Source organism: Papio anubis, chromosome 9, assembly GCF_008728515.1.
Source record: "Papio anubis isolate 15944 chromosome 9, Panubis1.0, whole genome shotgun sequence".
Classification (NCBI taxonomy): domain Eukaryota; kingdom Metazoa; phylum Chordata; class Mammalia; order Primates; family Cercopithecidae; genus Papio; species Papio anubis.
This window is the reverse complement of record NC_044984.1, coordinates 30,421,766-30,440,167: the sequence shown is the minus strand read 5'-3', so window position 1 is coordinate 30,440,167 and position 18,402 is coordinate 30,421,766. Positions and strand designations below refer to the sequence as shown.

The 18,402-nt window shown below is 43.0% G+C and overlaps 1 protein-coding gene and 1 pseudogene across 8 annotated transcripts in view; both read left to right on the top strand.

Moving 5' to 3' along the window:
- Nucleotides 1-2,149: 2,149 nt before the first annotated feature.
- The window catches only part of AMN1 (antagonist of mitotic exit network 1 homolog), a 60,402-nt gene continuing 44,149 nt past the window's right edge, over nt 2,150-18,402 (top strand). For 4 of the 8 annotated variants that reach the window (XR_004176035.1, XM_003906177.5, XM_031650412.1 and 1 more), the window contains exon 1: nt 2,150-3,616. Coding sequence is in view for 3 of the 8 variants with exons in the window: in XM_003906177.5 (XP_003906226.2) it covers nt 3,147-3,616 (470 nt within the window). In the remaining 5 variants the exon portion in view is untranslated. Of the gene's footprint in view, nt 3,617-12,552; nt 13,650-18,164; nt 18,232-18,402 lie in introns of those variants that run through there. The other 4 variants (XM_009180476.4, XM_009180479.4, XM_031650413.1 and 1 more) reach the window with 4 other exon arrangements.
- Nucleotides 15,911-18,158, top strand: LOC103875702 (annotated as a pseudogene).

Sequence of the window (18,402 nt, the reverse complement as noted above, 5' to 3'; positions counted from 1 at the left end):
AGCAATCCTATTTGAAAATAACCTACACATGATAGGATAATAAAGTAGGGGCTCACCTGGCTTAGCTCCGTTCTGTTCCTGCGAAAGCCACACATTCATATAAATAAGATATACTTGTTTTATATATATTTATTATATTTTAAAACATGGGTCTACATAAAGCTCATATGTTACATTATGAATTAACAGCATGATTTAAGAAAAGTAATTTTGTTAATTATTTTTATAAAACCAACCCAGAGCAACAATCTATAACTTTTACTTTGTATGGTAGCTATGGTAGGAAGTGGAGGAGATTCTGAGCTAGAGGAAACTAGGCTATATTAAAGTGGGCACAGCAAACAGAGAGGAGAGAGGGAAAAATATCTTGCCCTTAGCCTAGCCCTGCCTACAAATCACTTAAAAAAGACTTTCATTCCCAATAACCTTGCATTCAAAGATAAACCATGAATAGCGGGAACCTCCTAAAAGCCTTGACTAACGGGAAATCCTGAAAGCTTTGCCTCCAGAGATAAGCCACAAAAACAAGAACATCCTGTTTTCCTTACCAAAAAAACAGGAACATCTTGTTCTTATCCAATCGGAATGAACTGCCATATCTGAGCTATAAATATCTGCAATTTCATCTGAGCTATAAATTCCTCTCATTCTATTTAGCGAGCCACTCTCTAAAGGTCTGATTTTCTTGAACTGCAAGTAAAAATGTCTCTCTGTGCTCATATTTATCTTTGAATTTTATTTTGACAAAGGGTTCCTGAACTGATTTTTGCCGGGGAGTCCTAAAGTTGGATGCACCCAGTGCTGGCTTCATGGGTGGGTAAAATGTGCAGTCACACGGGCCCCACCCTGGGTTTAGTGCTCTGCTATCACCATCTTAAAATTCGTATTTTTTTTTTTTTTTTTTTTTTTTTTTTTTGAGGCAGAGTCTCACTCTTGTCGCCCAGGCTTGAGTACAGTGGTGCGATCTCGGTTCACTGCAACCTCCGCCTCCTGGGTTCAAGCAATTCTCCTGCCTCAGCCTCCTGAGTAGCTGGGATTACAGGCACCTGCCACCACACCCAGCTAATTTGTTTGTACTTTTAGTAGAGACGGAGTTCCGCCATGTTGCCCAGGCTGGTCTTGAACTCCTAACCTCAGGTAATCCGCCCACCTCGGCCTCCCAGAGTGCTGGGATTACAGGCGTGAGACATGTGCATTTTAGCTTTCTAGATCAGGTGAGGACACACGGGCAAATGGCTCAAGGGTCAAATCCAGTCCAATGCTTGTTTCTGAACAGCTTGCAACTTAAGGATGGCTTTTACATTTTTTAATGGCTGAAAAAGATCAAAACATGAGTATTTCATGACAGTTGAAAATTACATAAAATTCAAACTTCAGTGTTTAGGATAAGGTTTTATTGGAACACAGCCCCACCCATTCATACTGTCTATAGCTAATTTTAAGCTACAAGTTGAATAGCTGTGACCAAGCCAGCATGGCCCACAAAACCTAAATAGTTCTTGTTTGGCTCTGGGAAGCTAAAAGACAACAGAGAAAGATTTCTCCAAAGATACTGAGTGTCTCTGGGAATGAGCAAAAACAATTATAATCCAAGATGTACAGCTATGGCAAGCCACAGGTCTGGAGAAGGGAAGACCAGGGGGAAGATTTTACTGGTAAAGTAGAGAAGTTCACATAAACGTCTTGGAAACAAAGTTGATTGGTTCCTGAGACTCAAATCAAGAAGTGTAGTTCGTTCATTGTTGGAGGTGCTGCTGCTGGGCCAAACATCCTTTTGACAGTATCTTATCTGAACTGCTGCAGTTTTAAAAAATGTTTAGCAATAAATCTTGTCATAGAAATGTGTGCATATTTGCAAAACGAGCAAGTTGTGCAAAACATTAAATGCATGAAAGATGTGAAGAAATTGTGGGTTTTTTCGTTTATTTTTTAAAGTCCTTGCAGTTCTTCCTCTTTTTTTTTTTTTTTTTTTTTTTTGAGACGGAGTCTTGCTGTCGCCCAGGCTGGAGTGCAGTGGCGCAATCTCAGTTCACTACAACCTCCGCCCCCCGGGTTCAAGCGATTCTCCTGCCTCAGCCTCCTCAGTAGCTGGGATTACAGGCGCCTGCCACCACATCCGGCTTTTTTGTTTTTCTGTATTTTTAGTAGAGGCGGGGTTTTCACCACATTGGCCAGGCTGGTCTCAAAACTTCCGACCTCGTGATCTGCTCACCTCGGCCTCCGAAAGTACTGGGATTACAGGTGTGAGCCACCGCGTCCGGCCTTGAGACAGTTCTTATCTGAGACATACGAGCATGAGTTCCCTTCCTTTATGGTCTCTGGACTCCAATTTGTCTGGGTCTGACAGTAGTTACTTCTCCTGGAATCTGCAACTTTCAGAGCACTTTATGGAAAAAGTCGGCCAACCCCTGCCCTACACTCACTCTTGATCACTCTCCAGTGTAGCCATCCCAAACTATTTGCAGACCACCCTTTTCTCTCTGATCTGTATCCCACCCCCCCAACCATGGGTGCTTCCATAGAACTAACCCCATCTAAGCATTTAACAGTTATTCTAATTACCATTTTACTTGTCTGACCCAAGTGTTCACCACTCAATCCTTAGCACCCAGCACGATCCCTGGCCCTCGTTCAGCGCTTAATAAATGCATGTTGATAGAATGTGCAGCATCCTGAACAGGCGAACAGCAGTGGGTTCCAACTTTCAAGGAGCTTAAAAAAGGAACCCGGCATATAAACAACAGATTAATCTACAAGGAAGAATGGCAGGGCGGGTGCGGGAAGCACTAAAAAGCAGCAAATACTCTGCAGCAGAACCAAAGAGAAAATTCCACCTACAGGTGCCCTTTCTTCAGGAACCTTCCTAATGTGAATACAGGTTCCCTTCTCCTCCATGACGAAATTCTTAGTGCGGTTACTTGTTGGTACGCAGTGTCCTCATCTGTAAAATAAGACTAATGACGATTTCACCGGATTATAATGAGTACAGTTAAGTATTGAACTAAGGCATAGAAAGCACGTAGCTCAGTGCACGCTTCCTAGAAAGTGCTCAGTAAACTCCGATCCTCTAAAACGCTCCGTTTGATGTTAATGGAGTCCGTATCCGAGCGGGTCTCCAGTGTACATCGCCAAGGCTATGGCCCAGCATGCAACGTATCCTTTTAGTAAGAGCAGCGACTTCTCAGCTCTCCCTTCGCCACAGGAGAGTTCTCGGCTCGCGGCGTCGCAGCGGGGTTGAGCGCTGGGCTGAACTCCCGAGAAACCTCCTGCAGCGGCACCGGAGCAGACGCCGGACAGGTGAAAGAACTACAACTCCCGTCAGATTGCACCTGAACTTAGGGCCTCTTTATATTTTATCACACCCAGCCTCCTCCGCGCAGCCCTCAGTGGCTCCGCCCCAAGGGGGGATCTCTTCTTTCCTTGTGGAGTCCGAAGCGTGGCCACGCCCCGGTCACCGGAAAAATCCGTGTGACGTCACAAAAACCTACGCGTCGCGCGGTGGGCGGGAGTTGGCGGACGGTCCCTGGTTGCGTTCTGGAGGCCCTGGGACAGCGGAAGAGGCTTCAGACGCTGCAGCGATGCCTCGCCCACGGCGGGTCAGTCAGCTCCTGGATCTGTGAGTCTACCCTGTTCCGCCTCCCTTCGCGCCGCCCCAGCACCTCCTCCAAACGGCCAGGCCCTGCGCTGCTCTTCCTCCCCGCCCCTTTCCCACCCCCCCGACCTCTGAAGAGGCCCCGCGTGTGTTTCTGTCCCTGGGTTCCTGATCTATCGTTTCCTGGCTGAGGACAGTTGTGCAAAGTGGGTCTCTTGGCGGGTTTGCCCCTCCGAGACTCCGCTGCGCGTTCGGTGTCCATTCCTCAGTCAGCCTTGACAGCTGGGCGCCCCGGCTCTTCCTGGCAGTGGCCTCTCTTAGCAGCTAAAAACCTTGGTAGAAAAAAACACAACACTAGATGAGGTTCTCAAAAGCTTCTAGCAGAATTCCACCCCTGTAACTGGAATAAACATTGACACACCCTGGGATAAACGTAGCACAGTGATTAAGAGCACAGATCCCTGGCTGAGATTGCTGGGTTCAGCCCCCGGCTCTGCCATTCACCAGCCACGTGACCATGGACGGGTAACGTAACCTCTGCCTGTGCCTAAGTTCTTTATCTATAAAATTTTTGTGATAATAGCACCCTTCTCATGGAGTTGTTCTGAGGGATAAATTTAACACATGTAAAACCCTTATAAGGATGCCCAGCAAATAATAAACACCATTAAATGTTATTATTATTTCCTGCCAGAAATTGTACTGAAATTACAAGGGCAATTGCGGCTCTCCAGGAGCTTTCAGTCCTGTTAATATTGCCATGTAAAAAATAGACATCTTAAGGATAAGGAAAACAAGCTCCTTAATCTACTGAAGGCTTTCTAAAACCATGGCATCTGAGATTTTACATTAAACTCAGGAGGCCGAGGTAGGATAATTGCTCGAGCTCAGGAGTTCGAGACCAGCTTGGGCAATGTGGCAAAACCCCGCCTCTACTGAAGATAAAAAAACTATCTGGGCACGGTGGTTCACCCCTGTAATCCCAGCACTTTGGGAGGCCGAGGCACTTGAGATCAGGAGAGTTGGAGACCAGCCTAGCCAACATGGCAAAACCGCGGCGTCTACTAAAAATACAAAAATTAGCCAGGAGTAGTGGTGGCACCGGTAGTCCCAGCTATTCCGGAGGCTGAGGCAGGAGAATCGCCTGAACCCGGGAGGCAGAGGTTGCAGTGAGCTGAGATCGCGCCATTGCACTCCAGCCTGGGCGACAGAGCAAGACTGTCTCAAAAAAATAAAATAAGTAACTATCATATATGTAGAATAATATCACAAGCGGGAGAGTAACAAACTTGATATTTCTAATAAGGAAAAGAATAGAAGGAAGCTTTGTAAAGGGGGTTATTATTTTTAAGATCTGACAGTTGCAAAACAAATAGGAGGAAGTGCATCCAAGAGAGTGAAATAAAGAGTAAAGGTTTGACAGGCAGGAAAGGAAGAAATATGAGAGAAGACCAGAAAGTAGCGCTCCAATGTGAATGGAAGATACAATATGAATAGCATAGCAGTGAGACATAAAGCCAAGTCATTGGGAATAGAATCTTAGGGACCAGGATGAAATAAAAGCATTTCCTGTTTTAGTCATGGGGAGCTATCAAAGGTTTTAGAACTGTGCTGTGAGCAGAGATTTGAATTAGGCAGAAGTTGGAAACAGGGAGACACTTAGGAGACTTACAAAATCTTTTTTTTTTTGTTTTTGTTTTTGTTTTTGTTTTTGTTTTGTTTTTGTTTTGTTTGTTTGTTTGTTTGTTTGTTTGTTTTGAGACGGAGTCTCGCTGTGCTCCCAGGCTGGAGTGCAGTGGCCTGATCTCGGCTCACTGCAAACTCCGCCTCCCGGGTTCACGCCATTCTCCCGCCTCAGCCTCCCAAGTAGCTGAGACTACAGGCGCCCGCCACCACGCCCGGCTAGTTTTTTGTATTTTCAGTAGAGACGGGGTTTCACCATGTTAGCCAGGATAGTCTCGATCTCCTGACCTCGTGATCCACCCGCCTCGGCCTCCCAAAGTGCTGGGATTACAGGCTTGAGCCACCGCGCCCGGCCCGAGACTTACAAAATCTTAAGAAGTGGAGAGCCCAAACCAGGAGACGTGAAGATGTTCTTTGCAGAATTGTTTCTGGTGGCATGGAGGTGGAATGGGAGAGGTACCACGGAATATTATGCAGCTGTTAGAAAAGCAGAGGGTAGGCCAGGCATGGTGGCTCACACCTGTAATCCCAACACTTTGGGAGGCTGAGGAGGGTGGATTGCTTGAGACCAGGAGATCGAGACCAGCCTAGGTAGCATGGCAAAACTGTGTCTCTACCAAAAGTAAAAAGCCAATCTCATAACCTGGTCTCAAAATAAATAAATAAAAATTAAATTTAAAAAATGAAAGAAAAGCAAAGGGTAGATTCACATGGATGGTACTTTAAAACACAGTGCTTAGTGAAAAAAGAGGAAACAGACTAACAATGTTAAGAAAAATTCTTCGGAACTTGGAGGTAAGACAAAGGGATGAGCACGTGATCTTCATTGTCATGTTAGAGTGTGGTCCCTGTGTAAAGGTCCATATTTGCCCTTAGAACCTAATTTTGTACCCTTCTGGGACAAGGTACAATCTGAGACTGGCAGTTGATCAGCAAGCTATTTCTGGTTTGTAACAAAGAAGCTTGAGCCAGACTAGTAATTAACTGTGTCACTAAGCACACTATTTAGTCCAGCTGATGAGGCTTTCTCCATGAAGGAGCCGGGGCTTGGTTTATGTTCTTACATAAACTCCTTGTCTCCTCACTGACCAGCACTTTAACACTGCCTTAGAGAATCCTTTGGATCTGAGACATGAATAGTTTTGAATAGAGGGACTATTCAACTCTTAGCTGGGCGCCGTGGCTCACGCCTGTAATCCCAGCACTTTGGGAGGCCAAGGCAGGTGGATCACCTGAGGTCGTGAGTTCGAGACCAGCCCGACCAACATGGAGAAACCCTGTCTCTACTAAAAATACAAAATTAGCTGGGCGTGGTGGCGCATGCCTGTAATCCCAGCTCCTCGGGAGGCTGAGGCGGGAGAATCACTTGAACCCCGGAGGCAGAGGTTGTGGTGAGCCGAGATTGCGCCATTGCACTCCAGTTTGGGCAACAAGAGCCAAACTCTGTCTCAAAAAAAAAAAAAAAAAAAGAAATTACTCTGTTAGTTTTTAGCTTCATTGACAGGTAGAATGGTGATTAGACTATTACGGAGAAAGAAGTGTCTTATGGCGAAAATGAATCAGAATATCCAGTAGAAATATCAAGCAGGCAGTTAGAATATAATTTTGAATCTGAAAGAGAGATCAAGGATTAGGCTGGGCGCAGTGGCTCATGCCTGTAATCCCAGCACTTTGGGAGGCCAAGGCAGGCAAATCACTTGAGCTCAGGAGTTTGAGACCAGCCTGGCCAACATGGTGAAACCCTGTCTCTACCAAAAATGCAAAAAAAAATTAACCAGGCATGGCAGTGCACACCTGTATTCCCAGTTACTTGGGAGGCTGAGGCAGGAGACTTGCTTGAAACCGGGAGGCAGAGGCTGCAGTGAGCCAAGATGGTGCTACTGCACTCCAGCCTGGGCAACAGAGTGAGACTGTCTCTAAATAAATAAATAAAATGAAGAGAGGTCAAGGATTGTAACTAAGATTGGGGATAAAACTTTGTAGATGATAGGAAGCCATGGTTAAGTTTAAGAGAGGGGCTATAGAGAGAAAAAAAGAAAGTCAAGGACAAAATTTTATGTAACACTTAACATTAGAACCAGCCCATGTTGCCAAAACTCTTTTATTTGTTAGATCAAGTCGCCATATGATGAATTGACCAAATAGTAATAGGTTGTTTCTTTTAAGTATAAAATGTAGAGCAACTAATATTGTATGGGATATCCGCCCGTCTCCCTAACTGTTTTACAGCTTTTAAAGATTTTAAGTTTTAGCTGACTTCTTTTCATTTTGTCTTGAGAAATGAGACTGCCTGTGCCAACTGTTGGGCCTGAGAATCAACACCACTTATGTCAACATAACTTTCTGCTCTAGGAAATTTTTCAAATCAGTTTATCTAAATAAACAGCTATCAGGACAGACATTTTGATTTTTAGGACAAACAGTATGTTTATCTGTACAGATTGCTCAAGGCTGGCTTCTTGTGTCCATCAGTTTTAAACTACTAAGTCACAAACTTTGCCTAATCCTTACCCATTCGGGGGAGAAACACCCACTTAAACTGGTGGAGTTTGTATCCCAGAACCCTATGTATACTCCTGCCTAACTTTCCCCTGTTGAAATGCTACCCAAACCCTGTCAAGGTGATCTCCATTGCTGTAGTAAATTTGGTATATGATTTGACGAATTTAATAAATCTGTTTGACCAGCAGGATTTCTGGATGGGCTTTATGGCCATTTAATAGTCCTCCCAGAATTTTAAAATCTATTTGATTTGTTTCTGTCCCAACTCCCTGCTATTGCAGCTGGAGGGAACTGGAGCAGAAAGAGGAAACCATTTACTTTGGGAAACACATGGTACAGCCTCTGCACTGCTGAGCTCCAAGAAGAGCATACTAAAGGGCTAAGATGAAAAAGACTGAGAGGAAAAAGGTGGTGGTGGAGGGCAGAGAGCTATGTTGTGGGAAAAAGGTAATATATTGAAATATACCTGAAATCTGCATAAAGCAAAATATAGTAGTCTCTCCTTATCTGCTGTTTTGTTTCAGCAGTTTCAGGTACCATGAAACTGCCAACCATGGTAAAAAAAAATATATGTTAAATGGAAAATTCTGGAAAGAAACAATTCATAAATTTAAAATTGTGCACCATTCTGAATAGCAAGATGAAATCTCACACCATCCTGCCCTGTCTGCGAGGATGTGAATTCTGCCTTTGTTCAGTATATCCATGCTGTCCATGCTGTTCATTTAGTAGCCTTCTTGGTTATCAGAGCTATTGTCGCAGGGCTATTGCATTCACATAACCCTGATATTACTTAATAATTGCACCAGAGCACAAGAGTACTGATGTACATGTATTTTTTTATTTTTCCACCCAATCCCTATAGATACTGTTATAACTCTTCTATTTTATTATTGTTGTTGTTCATCTCTTACTGTGCCTAATTTATATATTAAACTTTACCATAGGTATGTATGCGTAGTAAATGCAGGGTGTGTATAGGATTTAGGATTCAGTACTATCCATGATTTCAGGTGTCCACTGGGAGTCTTAGAATATATTTCCCATGGATAAGGGGGATCTGCTATATAACAGGAGTGATTGTCAGTCACTTCAAATGCTTTGCTTTTCTCTAATCCTCTACTCAGAGAGGTCACATGCAAGAGGAACAAGAGCATTTTTACCAAGTTTATACGGACTTACCTTATTTCCCCCCTTGACTGGCGTGGGTCACTGTAGGGGTACTTGGTGAGCAGTGTCCTCAACCAAGTGGTAGTTATCTTTATTACCTAGGGCAGGAGTTGGTAAACTTTCTGTGAAGAGCCAGATCGTAATATTTTTAGCTTTGTGGGCTACACATCCTCTGACACAGTTATTCAGCTCTGCCATTGTAGAACACAAGCAGCCACAGACAACACATAAAGAAATGGCAGCAGCCTGAGGATGATAAGTGGTGTGAAATATCTGTTGAATACCTTGGCTATCGGCTCATTGTCGAGCAACCTTTGCAGTAAAAGACCTATCATTGTCAGAGTGAAAGTGGTCTTCTTTGGGAGGCTGAGGCGGGTGGATCACGAGGTCAGGAGATCGAGACCATCCTGGCTAACATGGTGAAACCCCGTTTCTACTAAAAATACAAAAAATTAGCCAGGCGTAGTGGCGGGCGCCTGTAGTCCCAGCTCCTTGGGAGGCTGAGGCAGGAGAATGGCGTGAACCCAGGAGGCAGAGCTTTCAGTGAGCTGAGATCACAGTGATCTGGAAAACCAAAAACATAACACACTTTGATCAGTGTGCCTGGAGTTGGTTGATCGGACTGAAACAATGAAACCATAACCTGAAAAAAATGTCAACAACTGTAACACATTAACAATAGCCCCAGAGGTGGGGTGTGTGTGTGTGTGTGTGTGTGTGTGTGAGAAAGGCTGTGTTCCAGTAAAAGTTGATTTCTTTTTTTTTTTTTTTTGAGATGGGGTCTCACTTTGTTGCCCAGGCTGGAGTGCAGTGGCTCGATCTCAGCTCACTGCAACTTCCGCCTCCCAGGTTCAAGTGATTCTCCTGCCTCAACCTCCCAAGTAGCTGGGATTACAGGCATGCACCACCATGCCTGGCTAACTTTTTGTATTTTTAGTAGAGACAGGCTCTCACCAGCTTGGCCAGCCTGGTCTCGAGCTCCTGAATTCCGGTGATCTGCCCGCCTCAGCCTCCCAAAGTGCTGGGATTACAGGCATGAGCCACCATGCCAGGCATAAAACTTGATTTCTAAAAATCAGCAACTAGCCAGGTTTGTCCCACAGGTCATAGTTTGCTGACCCCTTATCCAGGTTTCAGTACAACAAGAGAATCCAGGTGGCTGAACCAGAATTAAGTTTGAATTTCCTAAGTTCCCTTTTGCCAGACTGCCACCCAGAGAGTATACCAACCAGGCTGGCTTGGAGTCGTTGTTCGGAGAAAGAAAGCTGCATATCATGCCCAGCAATTGTCAGAGTGGAATCCCAGAATTTTAGACTAAGTCTAGCAAACCTTCCCCTTTTCATCCTGATCATTATATAGGAGGTGGCTAGGAGACTATGAACCCTTTTGGGGTACATTTTTTGTGACCAAACTACCTTACTAAGATGCATGGACCAGGAGAGTGTGAAGAAGGTAGAGTCAGAAATTTCTTTCAGTGGATTTTTTAAAAGTCCGTTTTACTTCTTGTTGGAGCCAATAGCCTGAGGATGATAAGGGGCGTGAAATATCCGTTGAATACCTTGACTATTGGCTCATTTTTGAGCAACCTCTGCGCAGTAAAAGACGTATCATTGTCAGAGTGGAAGTGGTCTGGAAAACCAAAAGCGTAACACATTTTGATCAGTGTGACTGGAGTTGGTTGAACAGACTGGAACAATGAAACCATAACTCGAAAAAATGTCAACAACTGTAACACATTAACATTAGCCCCGTGTGTGTGTGTGTGTGTGTGTGTGTGTGTGCATGCGTGTGTGTGTGTGTGTGTGTCAAAGGCCTGATATAGTCAACTTGCCAGAAGTAAGAGGGACCACACCCCATGCAATATGGCTTACTTTACTGAGACAAAACAGGCTGACTTTTGAAAGGAAGCACAAGACCAGCATGCAATAGTAGTGTCAGACACATGTAATCTTTACTTTGTTCCCAGGCCATGATGGCAGATGTTGCTATGTGCAGTGTGTTGTTGCGGTGTGCAGACTGCTGATCCTGACAGCAGTGGCAGCAGTCCGGATGGTATATACTTGATTAGCAGTGTCATTGCAGTCCATTCCATTGGAGAGTGAGCCACTGCCACAGACATCTGTCTGATTCTTAGCTGTGATTTGTTTTCACAGTTCACAGTCCTAAAGAGGAGTGTCTGTAATCAGCTTGTTTGTTTTCTTCCAAGTGGCAGACCAGGTAACATTGTCAACAGCCCAAGAGTCAGTAAAAATATAATCTGCCTTGACCAAGGGGGTGTTGTTTGTTGACTAAGACAGATATTGGCGAACATCGTAGGCTCCACCTACAGTGTCACTTTAGCTTCTCTTCCCCACTGAGGACTTTACTCAGACCCCATCAGTTGCATTTGGTTGCCTTTTTCCCCTAAGGGATCAGAGACCAAGGAACTTACTGTGTGCCCAAGTTACGAATTATAGCAACAGCCAACAGGAGACTGCTGTTCACCAGCTGAAAGTGTGGGGAATGCAGAATGGCGGGGAGGCTGGCTCACAGGGAATGCTGAGGGCGGTGAGGATGATATTTCCCTCTTGCTGTCCACTCTTGTATTGATGTCACCCCACTATTGATGCCTGAGCATCAGATACCCAGCTTCCTCCCCTGGGTACCTCCCACTGAGCATCCAAGCCCAGAAGTCCTTCTCTTTCTGCCCCAGTGGAAACCACTACATTTTACTCCACAGTCCTTGATAATTTTGGCCACCCATATGCCCAGCACCCCATCAACCTCATCAATCAAATCAGACTGTGACAGGAGCCAGATATATAAGCAGCTGGCTTTGCACTGTTAGGCAAGGCTCTGCATTCACTTTTGTTTTGAGAGACCGCTCACCTGTGGCTCAACCAAATAAACAAGGCTGGTCTCAAACTCCTGGACTCAAGAGATATTCCCACTTTGGCTTACAAAGTGCTGGGATTATAGATGTGAGCCATTACACTTGGCCTACAATTCTGCTACAATTTGACTTCTAAGTATATACTCAATTGAATTGAAACTGGGTACTCAAATACTTGTACATAAATGTTCATAGCAGCATTATTCACATTAGCCAAAAGGTGGGAAAACCCAGACAGATGTCCATCAGTTGATGAATCAATAAACAAAATGTGGTATATTTGCATAGTTGAATGTTATTCAGCTGTAAAAAGGAATGAAATACTGATACATACTACAGTGTGGATGAACCTTGAAAACATGATGTTAACTGGAGGAAGCCAGACACAGAGGCCACATACTGTATAAATCCAGATAAATCAATAGTGACAGGAAGCAAATTGGTAGTTCTGAGGTATTACAAAAAGGAAGATTGGGGATTGACTTTTTTTTTTTTTTTTTTTTGAGACAGAGTTTCACTCTTGTTGTCCAGGCTGGTGTGCAGTGGCACAATCTCAGCTTACTGAAACCTCCTCCTCCATAGTTCAAGTGATTTTCCTGCCTCAGCCTCCCAAGTAGCTGGGATTACAGATGCCCGCCACTGCACCTGGCTAATTTTGTATTTTTAGTAGAGATGGGGTTACACCATGTTGGTCAGGCTGGTCTCGAACTCCTGACCTCAGATGATCCACCCTCCTCAGCCTCCCAAAGTACTGGGATTACAGGTGGGAGCCACCACACCCGGCTGGGACTGACTTCTTAATAGAGATAAGTTTTCTTTTGGGCTGGTGAAAATGTTTTAGAACTAGATACAGGTGGTAGTTGCACAACATTGTAAATGTACAGAATGCCACTGAAGTGTACACTATAAAATGATTAATTTCATATTATCTGACCTTCATCTCAACTTTTTAAAAGAAAGAAGTAAAGCAATGTATGTTGACAATGTCAAATGACAACAGACTGGAAAAATTAAATATAGTATATTCACACAATGAAATACATGTATATACACATACATGTATCATCTATATATTATAGCACATATTGAGAACCAAATGAACCGTGGCCACATGCAACCACTTGAATAAATTGCACAAACATAAGGTTCCATTGTATAACTATATTGTAATTCATTCTATTTACTGTGGATGGTAATTTGAGTTGTTTTTAGTTTTCTGTGTTACAAACAGTGCTGCTGTGAGTTTTGTTGTCTACATCTTCTGACTCAAAAGTGCAAGGTTTTCTAGGGTTGATACCTACAACCAGAATTGCTAGATCTTAGGATCTATACATCTTTAGCTTTACTAGATAAGGCCAAACAGTTTTCCAAGATGCTTGTACCAAATTACATGCCTACTCTCAATGTTTGAGAGTTCCTGTTGACTACCGTCTTGACCAACATTTGATGTTCTCCATACCTTTCTGAAGTCTTTGAAGTCTCTAAAGAGATAAGGAGGCTTGATAAAATGCTACATAAGTTCTTACAATCACTAGATCTACAGTGAGCAATACAAATAACATTTTATGTTACACAACAAATATAATAATTTTATATGTATATAATTGTATATATTTTTACTTACCTAACAAATGTCCAACCTTTTCTCTACATTTTTGAAATTTCTGAAAAATTTGCTTTTCTGATCCTACTGATGCTTAGGAAAGATTTTATATCATTAAAAAGAAATTGGGAGGTCACTTCCAAGATGGCTAAATAGGAACAGCTCCAGTCTACAGCTCCCAGCAGGATCGATGCAGAAGATGGGCAATTTCTGCATTTCCAACTGAGGTATCTGGTTCATCTCATTGGGACTGGTTGAATAGTGGGTGCAGCCCACGGAGGGCAAGTTGAAGCAGGGTGGGGCATCGCCTCACCTGGGTGCAAGAGGTCAGGGGATTTCCCTTTCCTAGCCAAGGGAAGCTGTGAGTGACTGTACCTGGAGGAACGGTACACTGCTGCCCAAATACTGCGCTTTTCCCATGTTCTTCCCAATCAGCAGACCAGGAGAGTGTCTCCTGTGCCTGACTCAGCAGGTCCCATGCCCACGGAGCCTTGCTCACTGCTAGCGCAGCAGTTTGAGATCAACCTGGGATATGGGAGATTGGTGCAAGGAGGGGTGTCTGCCATTGCTGAGGCTTGTATAGGCCGTTCTGTGCTCACAGTGTAAACAAAGTGGCAGGGAAGCTCAAACTGGGCGGAGCCCACCACAACTCAGCAAGGCCTACTGCCTCTCTAGATTCCACCTCTGGGGGCAGGGCATATCTGAACAAAAGGCAGCAGACAGCTTCTATAGACTGAAACGTCCCTGCCTGACAGCTCTAAAGAGAGCAGTGGTTCTCCCAGCACAGCGTTTGAGCTCCGATAACGGACAGACTGCCTCCTCAAGTAGGTCCCTGACCCCCATGTAGCCTGACTGGGAGACACCTCCCAGTAGGGGCCGACAGACAGCTCATACAGGCGGGTGCCCCTCTGGGATGAAGCTTCCAGAGGAAGGACCCGGCAGCAATATTTGCTGTTCTGCAGCCTCCGCTGGTGATACCCAGGCAAACAGGGTCTGCAGTGGACCTCCAGCAAACTCCAACAGACCTGCAACTGAGGGTCCTGTCTGTTAGAAGGAAAACTAACAAACAGAAAGGAATAGCATCAACATCAGCAAAAAGGACATCCACACCAAAACCCCCATCCGTAGGTCACCAACATCAAAGACCAAAGGTAGATAAAACCACAAAGATGGGGAGAAACCAGAGCAGAAAGCCTGAAAATTCCAAAAATCAGGACGCCTCTTCTCCAAAGGAACACAACTCCCTGCCAGCAAGGGAACAAAACTGGATGGAGAATGAGTTTGACGAGTTGACAGAAGTAGACTTCAGAAGGTCAGTAATAACAAACTTCTCCGAGCTAAAGAAGCATGTTCTAACCCAGTGCAAGGAAGCTAAGAACCTTGATAAAAGGTTACAGGAACTGCTAACTAGAATAACCAGTTTAGAGAAGAACATAAATGACCTGATGGAGCTGAAAAACACAGCATGAGAACTTCACGAAGCATATACAATATCAATAGCCAAATTGATCAAGCAGAAGAAAGGATAGCAGAGATTGAAGATCAACTTACTGAAATAAAGTGCGGAGACAAGATTAGAGAAAAAATAATGGAAATGAACAAAGCCTCCAAGAAATATGGGACTATGAAAAGATCAAACCTACAATTGATTGGTGTACCTGAAAGTGATGAAGAGAATGGAGCCACATTGGAAAACACACTTCAGGATATGATCCAGGAGAACTTCCCCAACCTAGCAAGACAGGCCAGCATTCGAATTCAGGTTGAACAATGAGAATACATGCACACAGGGAAGGGAACATCACACACCGGAGCCTGTCGTGGGGTTGGGGGCAAGGGGAGGGAGAGCATGAGGACAAATACCCAATACATGCAGGGCTTAAAACCTAGATGACAGGTTGATAGGGGCAGCAAGCCACCATGGCACATGTATACCTGTGTAACAAACCTGAACATTCTGTACATGTATCTCAGAACTTAAAGTAAAATAAAATTTAAAAAAAGTTAACTATAAATCTTAGTTATCAGGAAATCCCAGTTTCTGATACTGCCTCTTGTGAGTTAAATTAGACAGTCTGTAGACAGATTGAAGGTACCACAGTAGTCTTGAATTAAAACAAGTTTAAAGTAGCTTGACACTAGAGAAGAATTTATTTAATCTTTCTTCATAAAGAATGTGTTCATCCAGGAATACTATTTGACCCAGCAATCCCATTACTGGGTATATCCCAAAGGAATATAAATGATTCTATTACAATGAATGTTTGTTTATTGCATACATATGTTTATTGCAGCACTGTTCACAATAGCAAAGACATGGAACCAACTCAAATGCTCATCAACGATAGACTGGATAAAGAAAATGTGGTACATATACACCATGGAATACTATGCAGCCATAAAAATAAATGAAATCATATCCTTTGCAGGGACATAGATGAAGCTGGAAGACATCATCCTCAGCAAACTAACACAGGAACAGAAAACCAAACACCACATGTCGTAAGTGGGAGCTGAATGATGAGAACACATGGACACAGGGAGGGGAACAACACACACCAGGGCCTGTAGTGGTGGGGAGCAAGGGGAGGGATCGCATCAGGACAAATAGATAACGCATGTGGGGCTTTAATACCTAGGTGAATATCCCGGAACTTAAAATAAAAATGTAGAAAAAAAAAAAAATCAATTCCTGGTGGTTTGTAAGTCAAAAAGTAAAAGTGAGACAATAAACTTACTGAATTCTTCTAGAAGAAAACATCAGAGAATATCTTTATGAACTTAGGACAGGGAAAGTTTATAAACAGGACAAAAAAATCACCTGCTGTAATGGAAAATACTGATAAATTTGACTATAAAATGTACTTCTCTTCAGCAAAAGACATGATTAAGAAAGTAGAAAGGCAGTCCACAGAATGGGGGAACATATTTGCAACATATATAACAAACAGAAGGTTCATATCCAGCATATAACAGGAATTCCTATATATCAGTAAGAAACATAGTTAACCCAAAATGAAAGAGGGCAAAATACTTGAGTAGATGCTCCACAAAAGAGGATATCCAACCAGACAATAAAAAGATGAATGTGTTCCCATATTAATCAGAGATTGCAATTTAAAGCTACATTGCATTGCTATTATATACTCACTAAAATGACTAAAATTTAAAAGATTAACAATGCCAAGTGTTGGCAAGGATATGGACCACAAGCATGCTCATTCACCAATGGTAGGATTGTGACTGGGTACAACCACTTTGAAAAACTGGCATTAAGCTAAACATATGACTACCCTATGAGCCAGCAGTTCCACTACTAGCTATATATACTCAGTTGAAACACAGATATGTGTGTACCAAAAGACATGTCTAAGAATATTCATAATAGTAAAGAGTTACAAACAACCCAACTGTATATTCACTGTAGAATAAATTGGTCAAACAACAGAATATTATACATTAGTGAAAATGGACATGAACAACGTGAAAATGGAAATGAATAATCCATAGCTACATGCAACAATGCAGATAAATTTTGCAAACATAATGTTAAGCAAAAGAAACCAAGGAAACATGATGGAGCAGTACTGAAATCAAACAGAATAGTCTCTAAAGTGAAAAACATGAATACAGATAAAGAGAGACATTACTTAATGATAAAAGGAATATTCCACAAGAAAATATCATGAATTTGCAACTAACACCAGTCTTACACAAAGGAAACCTGTCGTGTAGTTTAGTCAAATTTAGTCACGTTAGGAAACTTAACAAACTTAATATACTACTCTTACATTTTATAAATATAGAAAACAGCTCAGAGTGTGGTCAGGTGGCTCGGACCGAGCAGGGTTTTCCTTATTCCAGTGGATTTTGTAGAATACACTGCCAATCTCTTGTCTTTTATTCATCATGGCTTCTGATATCCAAGTGAAAGCACTAGAGAAGCATGCCTCAGGCCAGGCTTTTGAGCTGATTCTCAGACCCCATCAAAAGAATCCATCCCAAAGTTCCTCATTTCCCCTCCAAAGAAGAAAGATCTTTCCCTGGAGGAAATTCAGAATAAATCAGAAGCTTCAGAAGAAAGACACAAGCCTTGCGAAGCTGAGGTCTTGAAGCAGCTTGCTGAAAAATGAGAGCAGGAGAAAGAAGTGCTTCAGAAATCAGTAGAAGAACAGCTTCATTAAAACAGCAGAAGAGAAACTGACCCACAAAATGGAAGCTAACAAAGAGAACAGGAAGGTGCAAATGACTAACACACTGGAGTGTTTGCAGAGAAAGATAAGCACATTGAAGAAATGCGGAAGAGCAAAGAATCCAGAGATCCTGGTGATGAGGCTGAAGCTGAGTAATTTGTTCTGAGAACTGACTTTCTCCCCGCTTGTCTTCCTAAATATCCATACTACACTGGCCAGGGTCATTTTATTTTTTGCTCCTGACAAATATTCTAGAAGCTGATATAGGGCTAGATAGGTAGATCCAGACTGTGCGATGTTGTTTTAGGACCTAAAGGGAAGAAACTGGAAGAGTTTTACTCTTTTTCTGAAATGTTGGTCTTTCTAACATAGCTATTTTTCTTGTTGCATCTTTACTACTTCAGTACCCTTGGTGTACTGGGTTAATGGCTAGTACTGTACTGGCTTTGTGAAACATATTTGTGAAAAGAGTATGTAGTGGCTTCTTTGAATGTTCGGTACTGAATATTTGTTCATTTTTTAATCCCAATTCTGTCCTAATTTTACCAGATGCTACTGGACTTGAATGGTTAATAAAGTTGCACAATGTTGGTGGCAGTGACTTCTTTCTACTCAGGTAATAAGTTAACAAGATCCTCCTAGTTTATATGTGTTCCAGGTAGAGCTTTTAGGTCAATGGAAATAACCAGCACACACATTACTGCAAAGTCTCTGCTTTTGAGTTTCTTGCTCCAGAGTTGTTTATATTGTCTTCTTCTACAATCATTGCTTTGTTTCAATGCCTGGA